At 34.2% G+C, this 19,407-nt stretch overlaps 1 protein-coding gene across 2 annotated transcripts in view; it reads left to right on the top strand.

The window, feature by feature from the left end:
- Nucleotides 1-19,407, top strand: part of LOC100543167 (transcription initiation factor TFIID subunit 4-like) — a 132,778-nt gene that overhangs the window by 74,156 nt on the left and 39,215 nt on the right. For both annotated transcript variants that reach the window (XM_085235120.1, XM_085235119.1), the window contains exon 14: nt 14,022-14,144. In XM_085235120.1, coding sequence (XP_085091246.1) covers nt 14,022-14,144 — 123 coding nt within the window. The remainder of the gene's footprint in view (nt 1-14,021; nt 14,145-19,407) is intronic.

The raw sequence follows: 19,407 nt of genomic DNA, 5'->3' as shown, positions 1-19,407 counted from the left end.
AAACATTTAAAAGGCCTCATTGCTTTTTTGTTGGTGAGTTTGTGATTAACTTCTAGATTTTTATGGAAATGATGAGGAAGTTCTGAATCAGTTTTTTGTGGAATATGGAAGTACGTTATAAGTTTGTGCTGATGAGTTTCTGTACACTGAAATGCCAGAGCTTCTCTGATATCTTAGCATTTCGTAGGATTTAAGTGAAACAAATTGGAAAGCAGTCCAATGCAACTGCAGTTCATATGTTTGATATCTCTGCATAGCCATGTGAAAATCTGCATCAGGAATTGGAAATACAGAGTACGTTTCCTTACACTTCTGCATTCCTTCCCTTTAGAACAGGTATACATCTCTTTATATTCACAACAAACATTTGTATTCTTGAAACCAAAACATTTAGATTTTTGAAGAGCTCTCTTAATCTTTCTTGACATAAGAGTCTTAAATTTTATAGGGATTTTCACCATGTATGTCTAAATGTAATATTCACATGTCAAAGTGAATGAAAATCTGTTTATTTCCTTAAAAAGTTAATAATAATAATAATAAAACTACCCTGAAAGAAGTGTTCACATCTGGTAAACATGTCAGGCAAGGCAAATAGGCTTTAGGGAAGTCATCAAAAACAAAAAATGGGGGATTAGACTGAATCTGGTCTATTAATTGAGAGAGAGAATGTTCACATTACAAGGAAAATAATAACAGATTGAGAATATTTTTCTGACATATACATAATTTTGACTATTTCTTTTTGAATCGTATTTTTAGTTGTAATTTTTTTCTTGATCTTTAAAAAACAAAAACCAAAACACTTGGAGAAACTAGGATGTTTGTTCCTCCCCTGAAACGAATTCAATCTTTCATATACAGTTGCTTACTCTTCTACTTATAATCTTGTTATTTTAAAAGTAAATGATGAGGTGGAAGAAGTTAGCCCTATTGATGTATAATTTTGGAAAAGAACTATTTTTAGGACTCTGTTTAAATTCTGGAAAGTTAGATGTTTGTTTTCACCAGGAGACCTTACCTTGATGCAGCCCAGCACTTTGTGGCTCTAGTTGACAACTACCAGCTCTGGATATGTATGAGAGGTCCCCAGCATGGGAGATCTGCCAAATATGTAGGATATCTGTCCAACTAGGACAGGTAATAATCAAAAAGTTATTGAATATATTTTACTGCTACAGTTTATGCTGCCATTTAATTCTTTCATTAGAACACTTTCAGCTTCCTATTTTGAGGAAGTCTAAGTTATCAGCAGTCAGCAGAATAATTTTCTCTTTTAATAATGGTCTGTTATTAGCAGTTGCTGATTTTTTCTTCTTGAGCACTATGTTCAGGAAGTCTATTGGTTACTAGTGTGTATCAGAAAGCAAAAATATGGGATAATTTTTTCCCTCTCATGTCACTAGACTATCCTTCAAATGTTTGCATCTTATAACCATGTATTCTTTTCAATAATCTGAGGTGATACAGAGCTGGATGGAAGACATCTAAAGAGCATGAAGCTACACTTGTCAACTCTATAAACTACTCTCATTTAGTCTCAGGTAAAATCTTATTTTAGGATGGAGAAGTCTGGCTTGTACTAGAGATTGTACTCCTCAGAGCTGGGTAATTTGAGGTCATGAGAAACTCTCCGGCAGTAATTAATCCCAGTTTTGTCAAGGTTTAATGTCTGTACAGAGATAAAATATACTTCGCTGTTGAGTTAAACCTTTGTGTGTGTTGTGTGCAGTCACACAACTGATCAGTACGAGATGGGCTTTCAGTAGTATGTGATAGTGCTCTGCTCATTCTTTTTAATGTTTTGGGTATAGACAAATTAAAATATCTTGTAAATAGTAGTATTATCTAAAATGTACGTTTCTTAAATTTGTCATCCATTAATTTATGACTCCAGAATTATTACAGTTTATGATGTGTTTTGTGATCTGCCCAGCTGTAAATAAATAAATGTACATCTCACAGATATTCCCTGGTAATTTTAACTGAGGCATTAAAAATAATTCCTGAGTAAAAAAAAAAAATAATAATCTTATCTATCCATCTGTCTGTATGGAGAGATTGTCTCTTGTTAGTATTGAAGTTTGAAACACAAAATCTCTGAATGTGGTGTTCCAGCGAAGAAGGAAATGTCTGGCTTAGCATGCTAGACGTCATTTGGAAATGTGAAGATGGTGTGATAGATTATATGCTAAATGATAGAATAACCTGCTCTTTTGTCTAAGGGATTATTATATTTATCCTGCTTGCATTTTAGTGAATTTCCATCACTTTTAAAATGTCTGTTCCTAACATTTAAAATATTGGAAATTGAATTCTTCTTTGCCACTTTGCTACAACACTGGAATAGTAAATCTATTGACATCAGTGGCACTATTCAAAACAAACAGAATTTACCTCTCTGATATTAAATATAATCTCATATCAAAGCATCCCCTGTGAACAACTGTGATTTGTTGTTGCTGGCTGCATTCAAAACTTTTACTTAGAAGCAAAATATTTTTGTAATTACCTATGTATAAAAGAATCTGTCTATATAGAGCTCTTTGTTGATAAATCAACTAAAAAATTATTATTTTTGAATTCTGGTATTGCATATTTTACATAAATTTCTAAACCCTTTACTTTGATTTTTTTTTGAAGATACAAAGAGGAATGTAAAGCTTTTTAATACACCAAATCTTTTTTCACATTTAATTACCAATGTCTTTGATAATAAATTGTGTTTCAGAGTTTGTGATGTATTTTATAGAGCAGAGTCCTTTGGTGGGTTGCTTACTGAAACAATAAGCATTTGTGACAGGTTGTTTGCTGAATACTTCCTCTGTGCATATGGCAGATCATAGTTCACTTGTTAGCAGATTATCCATTGTGCCTTGATGTTAAAAGAGAATACCTCTCAGCCTATGTTTAAAGCTGTTCTGCACTGTCTTAAGAATGGCTATGTTGAATGGGATCTAAGAGAAGTTTGGGGAAGTTCATGGTTGCTAAGGGAAAAAAGAGCACAATAAAGATTGTAGTGATTTCAGCTTTCCATTCAGGATCCTTTATAACTGGTATTGTGAATTGTACTGAATTTATAATCGCTCTGAAGCAGGAGGTAGTTAATCAGTTCTATGCTAGAGCAACATTAAATATTATTCAAGTTTATATACAAAAGAGAACTTTTTTAAAGGCACGTAGAACCATTATTGCTTAAGCGCCAGTATTCTAATCCTGTTTTTTTTTTTTTTTAAACTACTATAGTCTGAAGACAGATTTTTTTTTTTTAGACATTTTATGCATTTTTGGTATTTTAAATGTAAATTTTAGGTTGTAAATTGAAATTTTACCCAATTAAAAGAAGAAATACTTGTTTTCAAGATTGTTAGGAAGATGAAGGTATAATAAAGGGATAGTCTGTAGTTTCTCTTGCTTATTATAATGTGCTAAGGAATAAAGAACAAAGAATCTAGTGGAATTCTTCTGTGATTAATCCTATTCTGCTGTTGATGGTGTACATTTTAGACTTGTAATGTGTTGCACGATCATTAAGATCTAAATCAAAGATTCAATTTGAAATAAATGGAAAATAAATCTGCATGTGTTATTTTGGAAATGGGGAGAGCGTTTTTGAGAAAAGCAAAAGGGAGAGAGAGAGACTGAAAAACATTTTACTTGAAAAGGTGAATACAAGGAGGTACACTTTAAATCATCTCATTTCTTTTTTAATGCAAATCTGATGCCTTGGTTATTCATTTTTATTATTTATTTATTTATCCTTATATAAAACTTAGCAATTTCTGCATATTGGGAATGTAGCCATTTTAAAATGCACGTAATAGTACAACTATTGCACTCATTTCATCTACTAATATATCGGTTTTCAAGAAAAAATAACTTTGAATAAAATGAATTAATTAAAGGACTCTTAAAGTGCTAAATTTAATGTAACTGCAGTTCTTTAAAGCAGAAAAACAAGAAAGAAAACAAATAATGCCCCCTAAGCAGATGCTTATTCATGTAGGATAGCTGCGCTTTGATTTTGGTGAGGTGAAGTGACTTGCAGTTGGAACCCTTTATTTATTGTGTCGTTATTTATGTCTGCAATAAATGAGGTATAAGCATAAAACATGAAAAGGAAAATTAGGCATTATGCTAGATGTCTTACTTTTTGTATTTTATTTACATGAAATATACGTTTTTTTTTTAATGGCATGTTGCTATGCCTTTTGTTGACCATATCTGTACTCCAGGTCTGTCTGCTTGTTTCTATTGGCTTGTCATGTTCACTAATTAGGGAACTGCTGCATGATTCACCTTGTTAATTAGAGGGACTTGCACACAAAGGGCCTTCGGGCAGTGCGAAAGAAGAGCCTAGCACTAGTGCCCTGAGAAAGCTACAGCCTGTGAAGTAATTCTTCTCATCTACCTTCTATTTTTTATTTGAAATGAATAAATCATTGAGATTTTCCTTGTGGAGTGAGAATGCAAGAATTCACATCTTTGTAAGATGTAAATTATATGTGATCAATAGAAGGAGATGACTACTGTATTGTACTTACAAGATTCCCTAATTTACTACTTGTCAGTGTATGAAAAATTGCTTGAAATATTTTGTCCCCACACTAGTATTTTCTTCCCTTGATCTGCAGGAGAAATGAGCAGTAGAGGTTTTGCTGTACTTAAATCTAAAATAGAAAAGATGTAGATTATTTAAATTTCGAGCTTGTTTTGCATCCCCAATGGAACTTCCATTTTGCCAGCGAAGCCCCAGTACTACCCCTACAACTTTTCAGGGGAAGAAGAAGGTGGGCGTCTGGCTACTTTTGTTCCTCACTCTGCATTGCTGCAAATCCCACTTCTGAAAAGAGTAGCATGCTTCCTATATTGTGTATTCTTTAGTTGAGTATAGTTTCAGAATAAATTAAAGTTGTTTTCATCTTGTCACTTAGACTTGATCGAACTGCAATCCAGACTGCAAAAAATGTTGTGTTAAAAGTGCACGACTGATCTCTGCACTACCCATTTCCCATCTGTTTATGACACTATAGAAATTAACTGCAATCGCATTCTTTCTAACTGTTTGATTAGAATCACTTATTACAACCAAATGATTTTAGTAGACTGCTGCATTTTCCACATTTCCTCAAATGGAACTGGCGGTTTCGAGATAAGGGTTTGCCATAGGAGTGGTATAGAATACTGGTATTAAAATCCAGGCTGCTTTATATATATTTTTTTAATTTAAATAATCTAGTTACTAAAGCCTCTTACCACAATTTCTGGTTGTCTTTTTACTGGTATGAAATTTGGTAGTAATGGAACATAGGCAGATAAATTTTCCAAAAAGTCAGAAATATTTATTTTGAAGGATGAGGTAAATGCTTTAGTCTGACTTGAGATCTGACAGTGTGACACACTGTCTAAATTTCCTCAAAGTTGAGATCTTCCTGTGTACCTCATCCTTCAGTTTGCTCCATTGACGTACTAACTAAATTGTACTTTCTCTATGATTTTGGTGTTTTGTGGAGAGTTTTCAGTGATGAATTAGTTGTTCTATTACTCAGATATAATGAAAGATTCTTTAAAGGATAGCTTCCAAAATGTTTATTTCAGGAATACTGAATCATAAAAAAATATATATATATTATAGTGATTGGTACACATTCTAGTACAACCTTTAATTCTCTAATGAAACTCTACTTACAATAGGGAGTTCAGCCTCTAGGAGTTGATGTGTGCACTCCAGCTTCAAGTGTGGGGAGTTGTTAGAAAGCTTGGTTGAGAGATTCGTTTGAGCCTTGTATCTTCCCACACATTATTTTAAAAAGATGAAGCATTTTTCCTCACATCTCTTAGGTGAGTTAGCTCCCATTATCCCAATATACCCAACACTGTCAGATCTCCTTAACCAAAACCACAGCTCGACAAGTTTGCTGTCAAAGATATCAAGCTTTTTCAATATGTGGTGTTCCTACCATTCCTTCTGTCTTCCCAGCCTGCACGAATGTTTTATTTTCCTTTGAAAACTAGTTTGTGAATATTTGTAGTTGTCTTGCTGGGTTGCTCCAAAACAAAATAGCAAACCTTATGGAAATTCTTTCAGAACTTTTTCTGAATCTTACTACAGTTAAGTTGCAGGCATCTGAAAAAGTTGCCATCTCTAATAATGCTGTTTTGTATTATTTGTGCCTCAGAAACCATTTCTTCAATTTCTCCGTGTTTGCACCAGCAAAGCTGAGAAGAACAATTATGGAACTTAACAAAAGGCTTAAAATAACAGCTTAATATTGCAGAGCCTGGAACTGGTGCTAACAGAGATAAGTTGTTTGAGGAGTAGTTTGACCAAAACCAGACAAAATGTGCTGCAGTTTCAAGAAAAGATTTTTAAGAGTAAAAAAAAATGTAATGAACAGCATTAGAGAAAAGGCACAAAACACATTGCTGTAGAACACTTCTAGAGGAATCTGAAGGACACCTTTCTAAAAGATGTATACAGTCTGGTACTACAGATATGAATATGGTTTAAGAAATGGTTGGAGAGTTGTAGAAATAAATGATTTTAAGTTAAATTTGAATAGCACATTTTATATGGAAAATTGAAAAGTCAAATGACTGAGAACATATGACATTAACAGAAAGTTCATAGACATCTGTAAAGACTGTTAGACTGTCTCTGTTGATCAGAGACTAATGGGATGAGAATTTCTTCGAAGTATTTAGGAGGAAAAAGTAATATTGGGAACGAAGTACCCTGAAGACTTTACTCAGAATTGTATGTGGCTTCTTCACACTTTTCGTGTTTTATAAGCTATGAGCAAGGTGTTAAGAAGACTTGCGAGGAAATTAGACCATACAAGTATAAATATATATAAAACAGTTCAGACAGCATGTAATGAGGAGATAAGATTGTTGTTTTACTGATCGTTTTTTTAAAAACTGTAGATAATGTATGTGACTCAAGAATATTACAGTTAAGGCTCGTCTTCAGGGAAAAGTAAAAAAGAAAGGCAGGATGCACCTGACATTTTCCATATCAGAAGTTTAATGCATTTTCACAAAAGTAACGGGGCCAAATGTTAATGGAAATTTTGAGTGAACTTCTAAAACATAATGAAATTAGAAATAATAAACGGCATAGGTCTATTGTATGAAAGACATCTGGTCGAAAGTACCCTAGTTAAGGCTCCAGAACTATACTCACATGCTCATTAGTCAGAGAGATGTTCGTTTTGGGGTCTGCAGTGTTCCCAGTCTAGTGTTTATTCAGGGTGATTTTTTCAACACTGCAATAGTTTTTGACACTTGGTGTGTGTGAAAGAAAGGAAAAACATGCACACCCACCCTTTTTCAGTACACTGGAGCCTTCATGACTTCATCTTCAAACAGATGTGCAGCCATCACAAGTGACCACTGGAGTTTTTACTGTGTGGGGGAGAACAGTTGTGGAGAAGTAGTATCCAGCTTTGCACTGAAGAAAACAAGATATAATTTCGTAGAGCTATGAGTATGTGTTCAGTGAATGCTTTGATGTTGCACATGTAAACCTTCTGTGTATTGTGTTATTACAGTGCTACTTCTTCACTTTAGCTACTACTGGTTTCTTACTAGGCAGTGTGCTATTGCTGAAGGAGTTCTGTTGACCTTTAGAGACTTGGGTAATGCAAGGAGAGCAGGGAGCCAAGCGTGAGCATTCTGCAGGCATTAGCTGTTTTTCAAGGCTCTCTCTGAAGTTAACTGATTTTCTAGTCCTTCTTGATCATTGTCTTGGACTTCGTTGAGGTTACTGCCAGCATTTTTAATGAGTTTCATTTTTTTAATTGCGCCTTTTGTTGTGGACATCTTAGGACATGTATAATGGTTCCACGTTTCAGGCTCTCCTCAGCAAAAAAGATGTTTTTCCAGGGGGTGTAATCACTGTCTGAGACTGATAGATATATGTTGCAGAACCATCAATTAAGGCAGGCTTTTCACAGCATATGACCCTGTTATCAAGAATTAAATCATTCATTGCAAACAGAATTAGGAAGGATCTCTATTGATGCCTATTGGCTAGAAATCAGTTCTTAAGTCATTGTTTATATGATCTTCCTTTCATCAAGCATTTCTGCCATTCAGTGCTTTCCATTGCCAATTCCCTATTCAGTGTTCATTGCTGCCTGTCTTCATTCTCGATTGTGGTTTACAGTCTGTCAGTATTTATAGTTTCTATCTGTCCCTTCTGTGCCCACTTTTCTTATTTTCAGACTATTTCTGAACTATGATGGGGATTATAAGTTGCCAAAGTCTGATTCTTTATGTGCTGAATTGGTTCTGTAACTAAAGAAAACTTAATGTTACAGCTCTACTTCTATTTCCATACAAAATTCTATATTGATAGTATCCATTTGTACTTGACTATCTCCTCAAGCTCTTCCTTTCTCTTTATTTTCACAATCTTCTCTGTCATCAGGTTATTTTTCTTCTAGGCCAAAAAGCACCCCTGATTTCTATCTTGAATTAGAGAAACACTCAACCTTTCTTTCTCTGATATGATACCACTCTCTCCTTTTCCTTTTTTTTTTTTTTTTTTTTTTTTTAATGTATTTATGTGTAGATTTGAATCATTAGATTTCCAGTAATTCTCTTACTTTCTGATGATATTGAAGTAAGTTTCTCATGCAGAAGTCCTTAATGACTATAGCTCAGCCCCATGTTTGGTCTACATCTCTGCTAAAGCAAAGGTAATTTATTTGCATAATTTTTGCCCCCCATTTGGAGCACATTTTGCCTTCACATCAAGATGCTTTTAGCTCATGGTTTTGAACAACTCCTGTCTTTCTGATTAGTAGTCCAGCATTTCATTTGCTTTTTGGCATTCCCTTCCCTGTAGATTCAAGCATAGGAAATGTTTGCATAGTTGACATTAACAGACTTATTTCTCCTAGGATACTCACTTTTGTATTCACTGAAGTAAGGGACTCATCAAGGGACTCAATACAGAACAGCAACAGCTAGACCACTTTTTTTTTTTCTGTAGTGAAGTTGCTTGACTGGAGAGCTTGTTTGTACCAAGTAGCCATTTGCTTTATTATTACCTTTCCAGACAAAACTAATTCCTTGAACAAATCTATATAATGATGTATTCCTCTAGCCATAACATTCTGAATTTGCTTTTATTTTAATTGATGTCATAGAAAAGTGGATTGTTACAGTACTAATTACAGTAATGGTTGGGATCTTCAGTTCTTTAAGAAATTTTGATAAAGAATCCATGCTCATTTCTGAAACAGACGGCTTCTTCCATCCGCATGGGCTCTACACGTGCTGATGGAAATAGAAATCTAAGAAGAAAAAACTTCTGAACATTTACTGACACCATTTGTTAATTTATTATTGTCTCAGTGACTGTTCTCACAATGGCTTGTAGTGCAGAAGCAGCTTAAAATAAATGCTTGGTTTCTGTTGCAAAATTGTTTACCAAACATCGTGAATGTGCCCTTGATGTGCTTTGGAAGTTATTAAACCTAGGTTTTGAAGATTGAATTTTGACTCTTCAGATAGGCATATGGCTGTCTTCCTTGTGGCGTATGGCTTGTGGTGCTTCTTTTCTGAAATGTAACGAGTAACAACCTATGAAAAACAAACCAAAATTTTTGAATCTGTTAGCTTTTCTTTAATAACGTAGTAGTGCAATGTTCTTTTTGTTGGTGTTATGCAAAGAAGAAAATTTCATTTTGTTAAATAATATTGATATTCTTGTGCTGTACTTCTTATCAAAGGTATCTCTCTAAGTTAAAACTGTCACAAAGGAAGGAAATGGTGTGCTAAAAATAAATTTGGAGCAGATCAGGAGCAAAGAATAGAATTTCATTTGTAAGCAGTTTTCTTTTATAACGTATTGAAATATTCATCTCTGTTTTAAATAAATATTTTGACTTCCAAAAAAGTTAATTGTTGATTAGCGTAGTTCCAAATGAAGCATTGTTTTTTTTTCCAGAGGGCAGAAATTTTAATATTGATAAATATATCCATATTAATTGTGGATGAAGGCAAGTTAAAGAATGATATTGAACTGTGATATGAAAATGACAGTAAATGTGAATGCAGCAACGAAGCAGCTGCATCGTGTGTTGGTTGATGTAATGAGTTGGATTCATTTCTACTAAAGAATGTTAATTGATAGGAAAGTTATTTATTTTATCAGGATGTACAGTTGTAAACAGGTGTTTCATTTGTTTAAATATCCAGAAATTTATTACCTGTCTGAGTTAAGCGATAAACTATATTGTAATAAGAGGTTGCTTTTTAAGTTTAAAAATATAATTGATCGTGTAAAGCTTAAGCAGCTTTAGTTTCGTGGTTGCTTTCAAGAATACTTTAAAATCACAAAAACACTGAAGTTGGTTACGTTTAATTCACCTTATTCTAAGGATTGAAAAAGCAGAGGGTGATTATTTTGGAATTACGCAAAATTTGTTGCACTGTCAGTTCCACTACATGCAGAGTGCAGTCCCAGAGTATACTGGGGAAAAGGGCTGTTGCTGGTCTGCGTTGTGCATTTGGCATGTGGTGGTACAAGAGGCACATCTTAAAAATAATCTGTTGACGCCAAAGCAGAATATGAATTCTTTGTGAATTGTACAGCTCTCTGAAAAATATCAGTTATTCCTGAACTTCTTGCAAGAAACCCACAATAACTATATGCAGTTTTCTCTCTGTTAAAAACAGCCTGCATCTTTTCTTGCATTCACTGAGAACTCCTGTTGAGTCAGACATATTGTGTGCTTGTCTCTGAAAAGTGCTGTCCCCTCCTTTGGAACTGAAGTCAGAACACTACCTTTTTTACTCTCCTCCAACAGTGAAGACTGCAGTTGGTGATAATATTTTTGATGAAGAGTCAGATGATGAGAAGGAAGGAAGCTGGTAGAGCTAATCTGTTGTAGAGCATGGAAAAATATGTAACTTGTATGTATGTATGAAGGATGGAATGGGGGGAATGAAGAGGCACAAATAATGGAGGCTAGGATGCTTCAATATGTTAAATATCACCTAGAAATTTTGTTGAATATCTCACTCATAAGTGTTCATAAACTGCAAAGATGTTTCATTGTAAACATGTTGATTGTGAGTGTTCAAAGATGTTCACTTAAGCCAACTGCAGTGCACTAATTGCTGCAAGATTAATATCTTTATTGGTAATCAGTATGAGGATCATAATTCATTTATTTTCAACTGTAGTCTTATGATTATCTGCATTCAGATAAGCTTTTCTTAAAAACAGAAAACAAACACATCAGTGTTTTTTGATGACTGTTGTTTAAGACTTATAAAAATTTGTGAAAATATGAAAAATACAGTATCAAGTATTTCACAATTTCAGCTCCTCATTTTTATGAAACTTCAGGATACTGTGATCTCACTGATAGTATATATATCTTTTGATATATTTGACGCGTTTTGACCAATATTCATTTAGGTTTACATAAGAAGGTTCTTATTTTCTGTTGAAATATACCAAGTTATATACTGTGAAGCCAGTATAAGCAACTGTATTCTGTATTTACCTGGAGTTTTTGCACTTGACAAGATATTCCTTATTTGTATTAAAGTAATGTCTACCAGTCCCAGTGGCACTAGATGGTAAGTAAAGCATGTAGTATGAAGGATCCATGTCTGGAGAGCTGATAGTCTGACTATCTGGGTGAAGTGAGGTGAGAAGCACAGAGAAGTGAAGGGAAAGGTCTTGCCAGTACTTACACAGAGTGTCAGTGAAACAGAGCCCGGCTCCTTTGGCTCTGTCTGCTGAGCCAGGTTTCCTGTCATCTGTTAAATTACAGTTAGCTGAAAATCTTGTACATTTGTTTGGACAAGTGCTAAGTCAATGCATTTGTCAAAAAATTAGTATTTGATATCAAAAACTATCTTCAGCTCTTCCAACTGAATAAAAAAACATGACAACCTGAGAAATAAATGAGTGTAAACCCTCCTGCTTACTCACAAATCTATTTAATATTTGCTTGGTGTAATACACCAGAAATGGTGGCATCGGAAAGGATGATCATATGACAATAACCTTTGTATTGTACCAGTTATCTATCAGGCTGTATTTCTGGTTCATGTCTCCCAGGAAACTGAAACTTCTCTGCTGCAAAATTTCTTATTCTGTGAAGCCATCCACTTTGCAGCTTCGTCTGAGATCACTTGAAGCCAGTTGGCCCTAGCTTAAATATTCATCAGACTTCTGATAATTGTGATAACCCTTATAGGCTGGCAAGCATGGCAAATTAGCAAAAAGATGATAGATCTTTTTTTATATGCAGTTTTATCTTCAACCTTTCCTGGATATATGTTATACTATAGTAATAATTTCTTCTCTAAGGTATTTGCCGGTATCTGGATTTGCACATCTATTTACAGTTGCCTTGAAGCCTCATAATTACAATACAGCTGAAATGTCCATTTTCTTTCCCTGACTACAAATAGGGATCAATCGAATTTTAAATGACTGCTTACGGGCTAGCTCCCGATCATGACCTTTGTAAATGATTAGAGCTCACCACTGTTGCTATCTACCTTGAAAGGGTAAGCGGGCAGGTCTGTCTAACTGGCATTTAATCTGGAAGAGAGCCAAAGATATTTGAGCTAAAAACCTAATATGAGTTGGCAAAGGAAAGTATGTATAGACCTTTGCAGTATTATTTAGATATTTTTCCATGTTTCTTTTTTGTATTTAAAGAATTCTTTTATCCTGTAGATTAATTAGGTGTTTATTTGTACATAGTTTTGTATTGAAGTTCTGATAGTAATTGGAGATATGAAAATGGGTTTCCAAACTCCAAATGTACTAAACTTGCTTTTTCTGATGAACATCAGAATGTTGCATTAGTAAATGAATAAAGCTGAAAAATGCAGTAAGAAAGATTTATGAAGCAGATCTGCTTTTTCTAGGCAGTAGTGAATGGAGAAAAGATACCATACACTGTTCTTGTCTATTTAAACCTCCCTTCCTTTTAACATCAGCCAGGTAATTTAGGCCTCACTTGTATATGCAGCTCACATTTACCTAAAGTCAGACACTGCTATCTAGACCTATCAGTTCAGTTTTATTTTAATGAATGTGCCTGTATTGTACAATGTCTTCATTACCACTACTGGATTTCTTGAGGTGGCCTTCTATGCATTTTTGTTGAGGAAGGAATGACATCAGTGGGATCTGCAAACAAATACTTCCTCTGAATTTGTTGAAGGAGTTTTATTATTATTACTAAGAATTATGACTGCTTTTATCTAATTAAAATCGCATGCTGCTTACCTCATTAGATATTTTTGTGCAAGAATCTTTAATAAAGTAATATTGTTCATGGAACTGTGTCCCTTATCATTAATTCTCTAAAGGAATTATACAGTTAAAATGAGTATGCAATCTTACCTCTTCATGTGGTAGCCGAAGTATTTTCTCTTTCTGTAGCATACAACGCTGTTACATAATGAAACTGGCAGGCTGTTGTCTTAGCTCAACAGTAGCTAAATATGTTGTTACCTAAATCCCAATCCCATAAAGCAGTTGTAGATTCATTTTTTGTGATTTTTATTACGGTAATACTTTCATCTAGTGTTCAGATAGAGGTAATCTATTTAGCTTTTTTTTTTTTTTTAAGCGAGTATTTGTAATATTCAAAGTAAATCTCAGATGAAAGAAAATGTATTTTTTGAGAATTTAAATCAATATTTACATTCACCATATTGATATTAAACTGGAGTTGTAAATCTGATATATAGGACTTACTAGGTGAGACATTTTCAAGGCTGAGAGTGTGTTTTCTAAAACAGTTGAAATAAGCAAAGCAGAAATTCTGCGGAAAGTCAAGAGAATTTCTCTATTTCATTATTACTCTGCTACAATGCTGCATTCTTGAGCTGCTAAAATGGTTTTTCTACGAATAGCTTAAAACTGTTAGTAATTGTTCACGTATGATTTTCACCTTTTGCTCACAAGTCTGGAGAATGCTCATTTTGTTATGACAGCAGAATAAAATCTAATCTTTTCTTTCTAATAGATGCAGCAACAAGAACTTGCACAAATGAGACAGAGAGATGCCAATCTAACTGCATTGGCAGCTATTGGTCCCCGGAAGAAACGGAAACTTGATTCACCTGGACTGCTTACCATAGGAGGAGAGGTATTTGTTTATACACCTAGTAAGAGACCCGATTCTTTCAAAAGCTTGTAAGAGAAACTAGAGATACAGCATGCTGATGTTTTCAGTGAACTGTAATTTGGAAAAGGAGATACAAACTACTGAATTAGAAAGACTGTGAGTCCAGTTTATCGTATTTGTCACAGTTAAAATGACATCCTCACTTAGTTGTATTTTCAAGTATTGTCTTTCAGCAGATATTAAATAATATTTTAAAAGGAAAGCTAAACCTGAAGTATGTAGGTCTCTCCCTACAAATGTTCTGTTTATACCAGCTTTCTCCTCTATATTGTACAAATGAAAATAGAAGAATGGGTAAGGCATGAAGAAAAATCTGGAAAAACAAAACTGTAGTCTTGCTCACAGTCCAAACTGTGAGCTTGTAGTAATACTAGTTTTTGTGACAAATATGTCCAAACATTTTACGGAATGGCTCTGCAATTGCAAAGATGAGTTTGTAGTCATGCTAAATTATGTTGTAATTTCAACAAGAATACCATGCTCTAGAATTAGGATCATGTTTGTTAGCACACGAAGCAATGCAAAATCTTCAAGTGAAATATATTAGCCAACATGGAGAACTGTGGTAACGTGGTTATATTACCTTGGATAACTCTTACTGAGTCCTGTATTCTATAGTTCAGTTGTAGTTCAACTTTTGTTTCTGCTAAATATGCCTACACTTGGGAGTCAAAGTAATTCTATTATATGTCTGTTCTGGGGAAAATGCAAACATTTTGTTTTAAGTAACTGACTAGCATATGTACTTTGACACATCCATATAAAGAATTGCTTTCTGAAAAACAGGGAAGAAGATTTTCAAGAAAAATGGATGAACAGGAGTGAAAGGTGCTCCTCAAATAACACTTCCACCAAACATGTAACTAGTTTCAGAATGTGACTACAGGGTAGCCTAAGCTGATCTGTGATCTCTATCCCAGTCCTGGTGCATTCCTACCTTTTTCATGGGCTTTGCCTCTTGTGCACTGTGCTAACTCATCTCCATTTGATAAATTGGCAGAAAACTAACCTAACAACAACAACAAGTGAATATTTTCTGCTTAGTTTGCTGAAGTAGCTTGGCTTAGAGCCCAGTGAGCACTGAAAAAGGAGCTTAGAACAAGGCAGAAGCAGCTAACTTGAGATCTCCTGCTATCACCTTCATTTGCCGTGTCTACTACCTTTCTTATATTCTCATATTGTAAATAATCTGCTGAAAACGGCATCCTATGTAGCAGGCAGCAGTTCCATCACTAATTCAGTCTATTTATTATTACGTATAATGCAGTTTACATCAAAAATTTAAGAGAAAGGGTAAAGAGAAATGAGACGCTATTTAGAAGAATTCAGCTTTTCTGTCTTGCAGAGTATAAAATATTACATGTACAGGATTTTATACTTTTATTTGATAGTGACTAGCAAAATAGCTGGAAAATATCTCTAAATGTTGCTGCTTTTTGCAATTTAATGTGTGATTACCACGTAAGATATCAAACATTCCTGACGTAGTACTGCCCAACTCTTCTTTGCTGTCTGGATCTTTTTAATGCTTGTGTTCGTACAATGCAGTGCGTGGCAAAGGTAGGGCACTGGATGGAATGTGCAGTAGAGGTAGAGCAGCAACTACTTACATTCTTTAGTTAGTATCCTTGCTAGAAGCATTTGCTAGATAAATATTAATAGATTTTGAGTTGTTTTTGCTTACCTTATGGATTTTTAATCTATTCAGTTTAAATTTGCAAGCTTTTTTCTTGAAATGTAAGGCTTTTAATTATTAGCATTAAAATTTACTTTAATTTATGAAATAGATAGTCTCATGTAAGAGTGTAAGTGTAAGAGTTAAAGCTTTAAGAAAATAATTAACCATCACAAGACTAGACATAGTAATTTTAAAAAATCAAGTATCTGAGTATTGCTAAGATAGCATTAATGCAAAATTTGCATATTTTAAAATCTTTCATTTTTGTCTATGGAATGAAAGTGTAGAGGTTAAGTGCAGGTGTGTGTTATACTTAGGAAAAATAATAATTAAATAATGTGGCTTTTCATCAAGACCTATGGCTAGTATCCCAAAATACATAAATAGAAAGTAGATGTTTGAAATATCTGAGGGTATAATTTGTTTAAACATCAAGTGAAAGCCCTCTCCTGGTACTTGCTGGCACAGATGGTTTTTGAATACTGAGCTTCCAAAGACAGCTTCAGGGCTAGTTCAGTGAATCACCACTTATTGAAGACAGTCATTTTAGGGATAAGAAAAAAACTTCTTTCTCACATCGTGGAAGGGCAGTCATCTTAGGAATATTCTGCGAAGTATCTTGAAAATCCACCTTCTAAACGTTTGCAGGAGCGTATGTTGGAACAGCACTCATAGGAGAGCTGATATTTTGTTTCTTTTCACAGCCAGTATTTATTCAAGCCACTAAAACAGCCTGGAAATATAATGTTCTTGCTGACTTGAATATCCCAAAGTGGCTATAGTTAAAGCAGTGGTATTTTGAGTTGGGAAAAATTAATTTTTCAAGGACTGTAGTGATTGAAAATATACTTTAGATTATTTCAGAAGCCAGAGTGGCTACCAACTTGGTTGAGATGTATTGCTAGCAAAAGATTCCATGTTTTTTTTCTAAGATTCAGTTTTGATGGTGTAATTTAATTATTTTAAAGCAGTTTTCCTATTAAGATTTAGTATAAAATGTCTTTAATATTCTTAAGATTAAGATTTGAGGCTTGGAAATCTGTTATACCAGAGACTCCAAAATGCAGGCATATACAAATTACTTCACATTCCTCTATATCAGATCTTTATGCTACTAGTTGTTGGAAGCGTAAGGATGAATCCATGATTATCTGGGAGGCACTTGGGTAATATGAAGTAAATGGGAAAAGTACTTCTGACTCCAGACTCTTCATTCATCTGAGACTGAATGCGATTCATTTGCTTGCACGTGTTAGCAGCTGGCATTCTCACTTTATGCATGTGGTTTATCTGTAGACGTTTCAGCAACCCCTACAGTTTTTCCTCAACCCTATTGTTAATTTTTTTTTTGTCCAAAAGAAATCTCAATACTAGCTAATTTTCTGTTTGGAGTAGGTTAGACATGATAAACAAGTGTGGTAGAGGTTCTCTTGGAAAACACAGCCTTGTTTCCTTCTTTTCTCACCCCTTTGAAACAGAAAGAAATGCATAAGCTGTCTTGCAAAAGTCTTTGTTGCAGAATGGTTGTGTCGTAGGTTCTTTCCAAAATGTCCATTCAAAGTATGTTGTGCAGATTTTGAAGTTTATAAATCAACCAATATGGTTTTGAAGCATAAAACTGTTTTTGAAAGATCTGAAAAATAACCTTTGTGTGGTCTTTTATTCAGGGGAAAAACACCAGTCAGTAGGATTGCCATGCTCTGACAAATCTTTGGGATATTTCCTCACCTTTTTGGGACTAAGGTAGTTTTATGGCACCCACTTTAAAAAATAATTGGAATGACTTGTTCTACAACTCAAGTATCAGCTTGGTCTTCATGTCTGTACAGTTGGCTCTTGATAAATAACTTTTTAAGTGGTCAAAATATGTTTAGAAAGTGGTTGAATCTAAAGAACCTTTATACTGGTTAAGCTTGAGTTATGTGAAAGCAGATACAATAGACCATAATGCCTTTTGCAAGTGTTTATGGTCCAAGAAGTTACAACTTTTCACGCTTTTAAGCCTGTAGACTAACAGCAGAACAGGAAACTTTTTTGTGATTTATTGTGTCATTGTCCTTTCAAGCACTGTTGCTCCATGCATCACTGACATGATAGAATGCAGTAGATATCACAGTCCTGTTTTGGTGTAGGATGTCACTCCTGCAGATAGTTGTAATTTCCCTTTTAGATGTAGCAGGCTATCAGTTAAAAAAAATACAGGTTTGAATTTTCAGGTAGACAGAATGTAGTTGAACAGTATGTCCTTATTGCTCTTTTATGGAGTTAAATGCATACATCTTTGTGAAGCTTTGAAATTTCCAAGTTCAGTTCAGTTTTTGTGGCTTGTTTTGCTTGTTGTTTTCAAAACTCAAAATACATAATATCATCATTCACAGTAAATATATTAATATCTATTTGAAAACCAGTCTTTTAAAATACTTTACAGATATTATCCTAACTAATTATTGTACCTATATTTTTCTCGTTCTTAAATAAATGAGATTTCAAATAATTTACCCCAATGATGAATTACTGTATTTCAGATTTAATTTCAAATAGTGTTCTTGTCCATCAGGAATATTTAAAAATACATATAATTGTGGTTTTATTTTGTGAAAAGAATTTGTGAGCATTAACACATTTCACAGACTTGGTAATAGAAAGTAGGAATGTCTTAAATAGGAGGGGCAATGCCAACTTTTTGTTGATGATTTATACATTCACTGCAAATTAGAATTATTAGCATACATTGTGCCTGTTGCAAACAGGTAGAAATATGGTGAATAAGAAGGCAGAATGATTTTGTATGGATCTCAGTTGACATGAGGAATAATAGTCAGTTGGCAATACAGGAAAATAAGAAGTGGCTCTGTGCCAGGCAAACATTCTTTTTTACTAGTAGAACAGGTTTGCATACTGTATGTATTCCTTTGATCTGTGGAACACAAAATATTCTGACACACGTTCTGTGATATTAATCATTTTTCCTTACTGGCCAAGACAAATTTGATTTTTACTTCATTTGGAGATGGAAAGGGTAGTTGATCCCCGTCTGCGTTATGTTGATCTAATGCACAGAAGGAGACCATTAGAGCATTTATTTCCTTGCTTTTCAAAGGCTTCTTCCTGAAGCCTTACATACAGTGTTTTGTATTTTAACTAAAATTCTCCTTCTTGCTAGAGCATGGAAAAAGAAATTAATGTTGAAAATAATTTTATCAGTGTAGTACTATTAAATACAGTATTTTCATTTATGGTTACTTTAGAAGTGTAGTCAGTGTGTGCAGCTTATTAGCAAGGAACATGAGAACTTGGCGAAATGACTTTTGAGTGGTTAATAGTTCATCCATTATTTGTGCAGACCCTATAGATGTCCGTTGCTGTTATTTGCTAAAATATTGTTTCTCTTCTTGCAAAAGGCAGCTACTTTGAGGATTTAGGGGACAGAGGGTATGTGAGTTGCCTGTTGTTGTTAGGGTGATTTTTTTTTTTTGAAGGGTTTAGGGGTTGTTATTTATTTATTTCTTTATTATAAATGGGTCACTCTGAAAGTAATGCATCCTA

The sequence above is a fragment of the Meleagris gallopavo genome, chromosome 13 (assembly GCF_905368555.1).
Source record: "Meleagris gallopavo chromosome 13, MGAL_WU_HG_1.1, whole genome shotgun sequence".
In the NCBI taxonomy this organism is placed as follows: Eukaryota; Metazoa; Chordata; class Aves; order Galliformes; family Phasianidae; genus Meleagris; species Meleagris gallopavo.
This window is presented reverse-complemented; position numbering and strand designations above follow the sequence as displayed.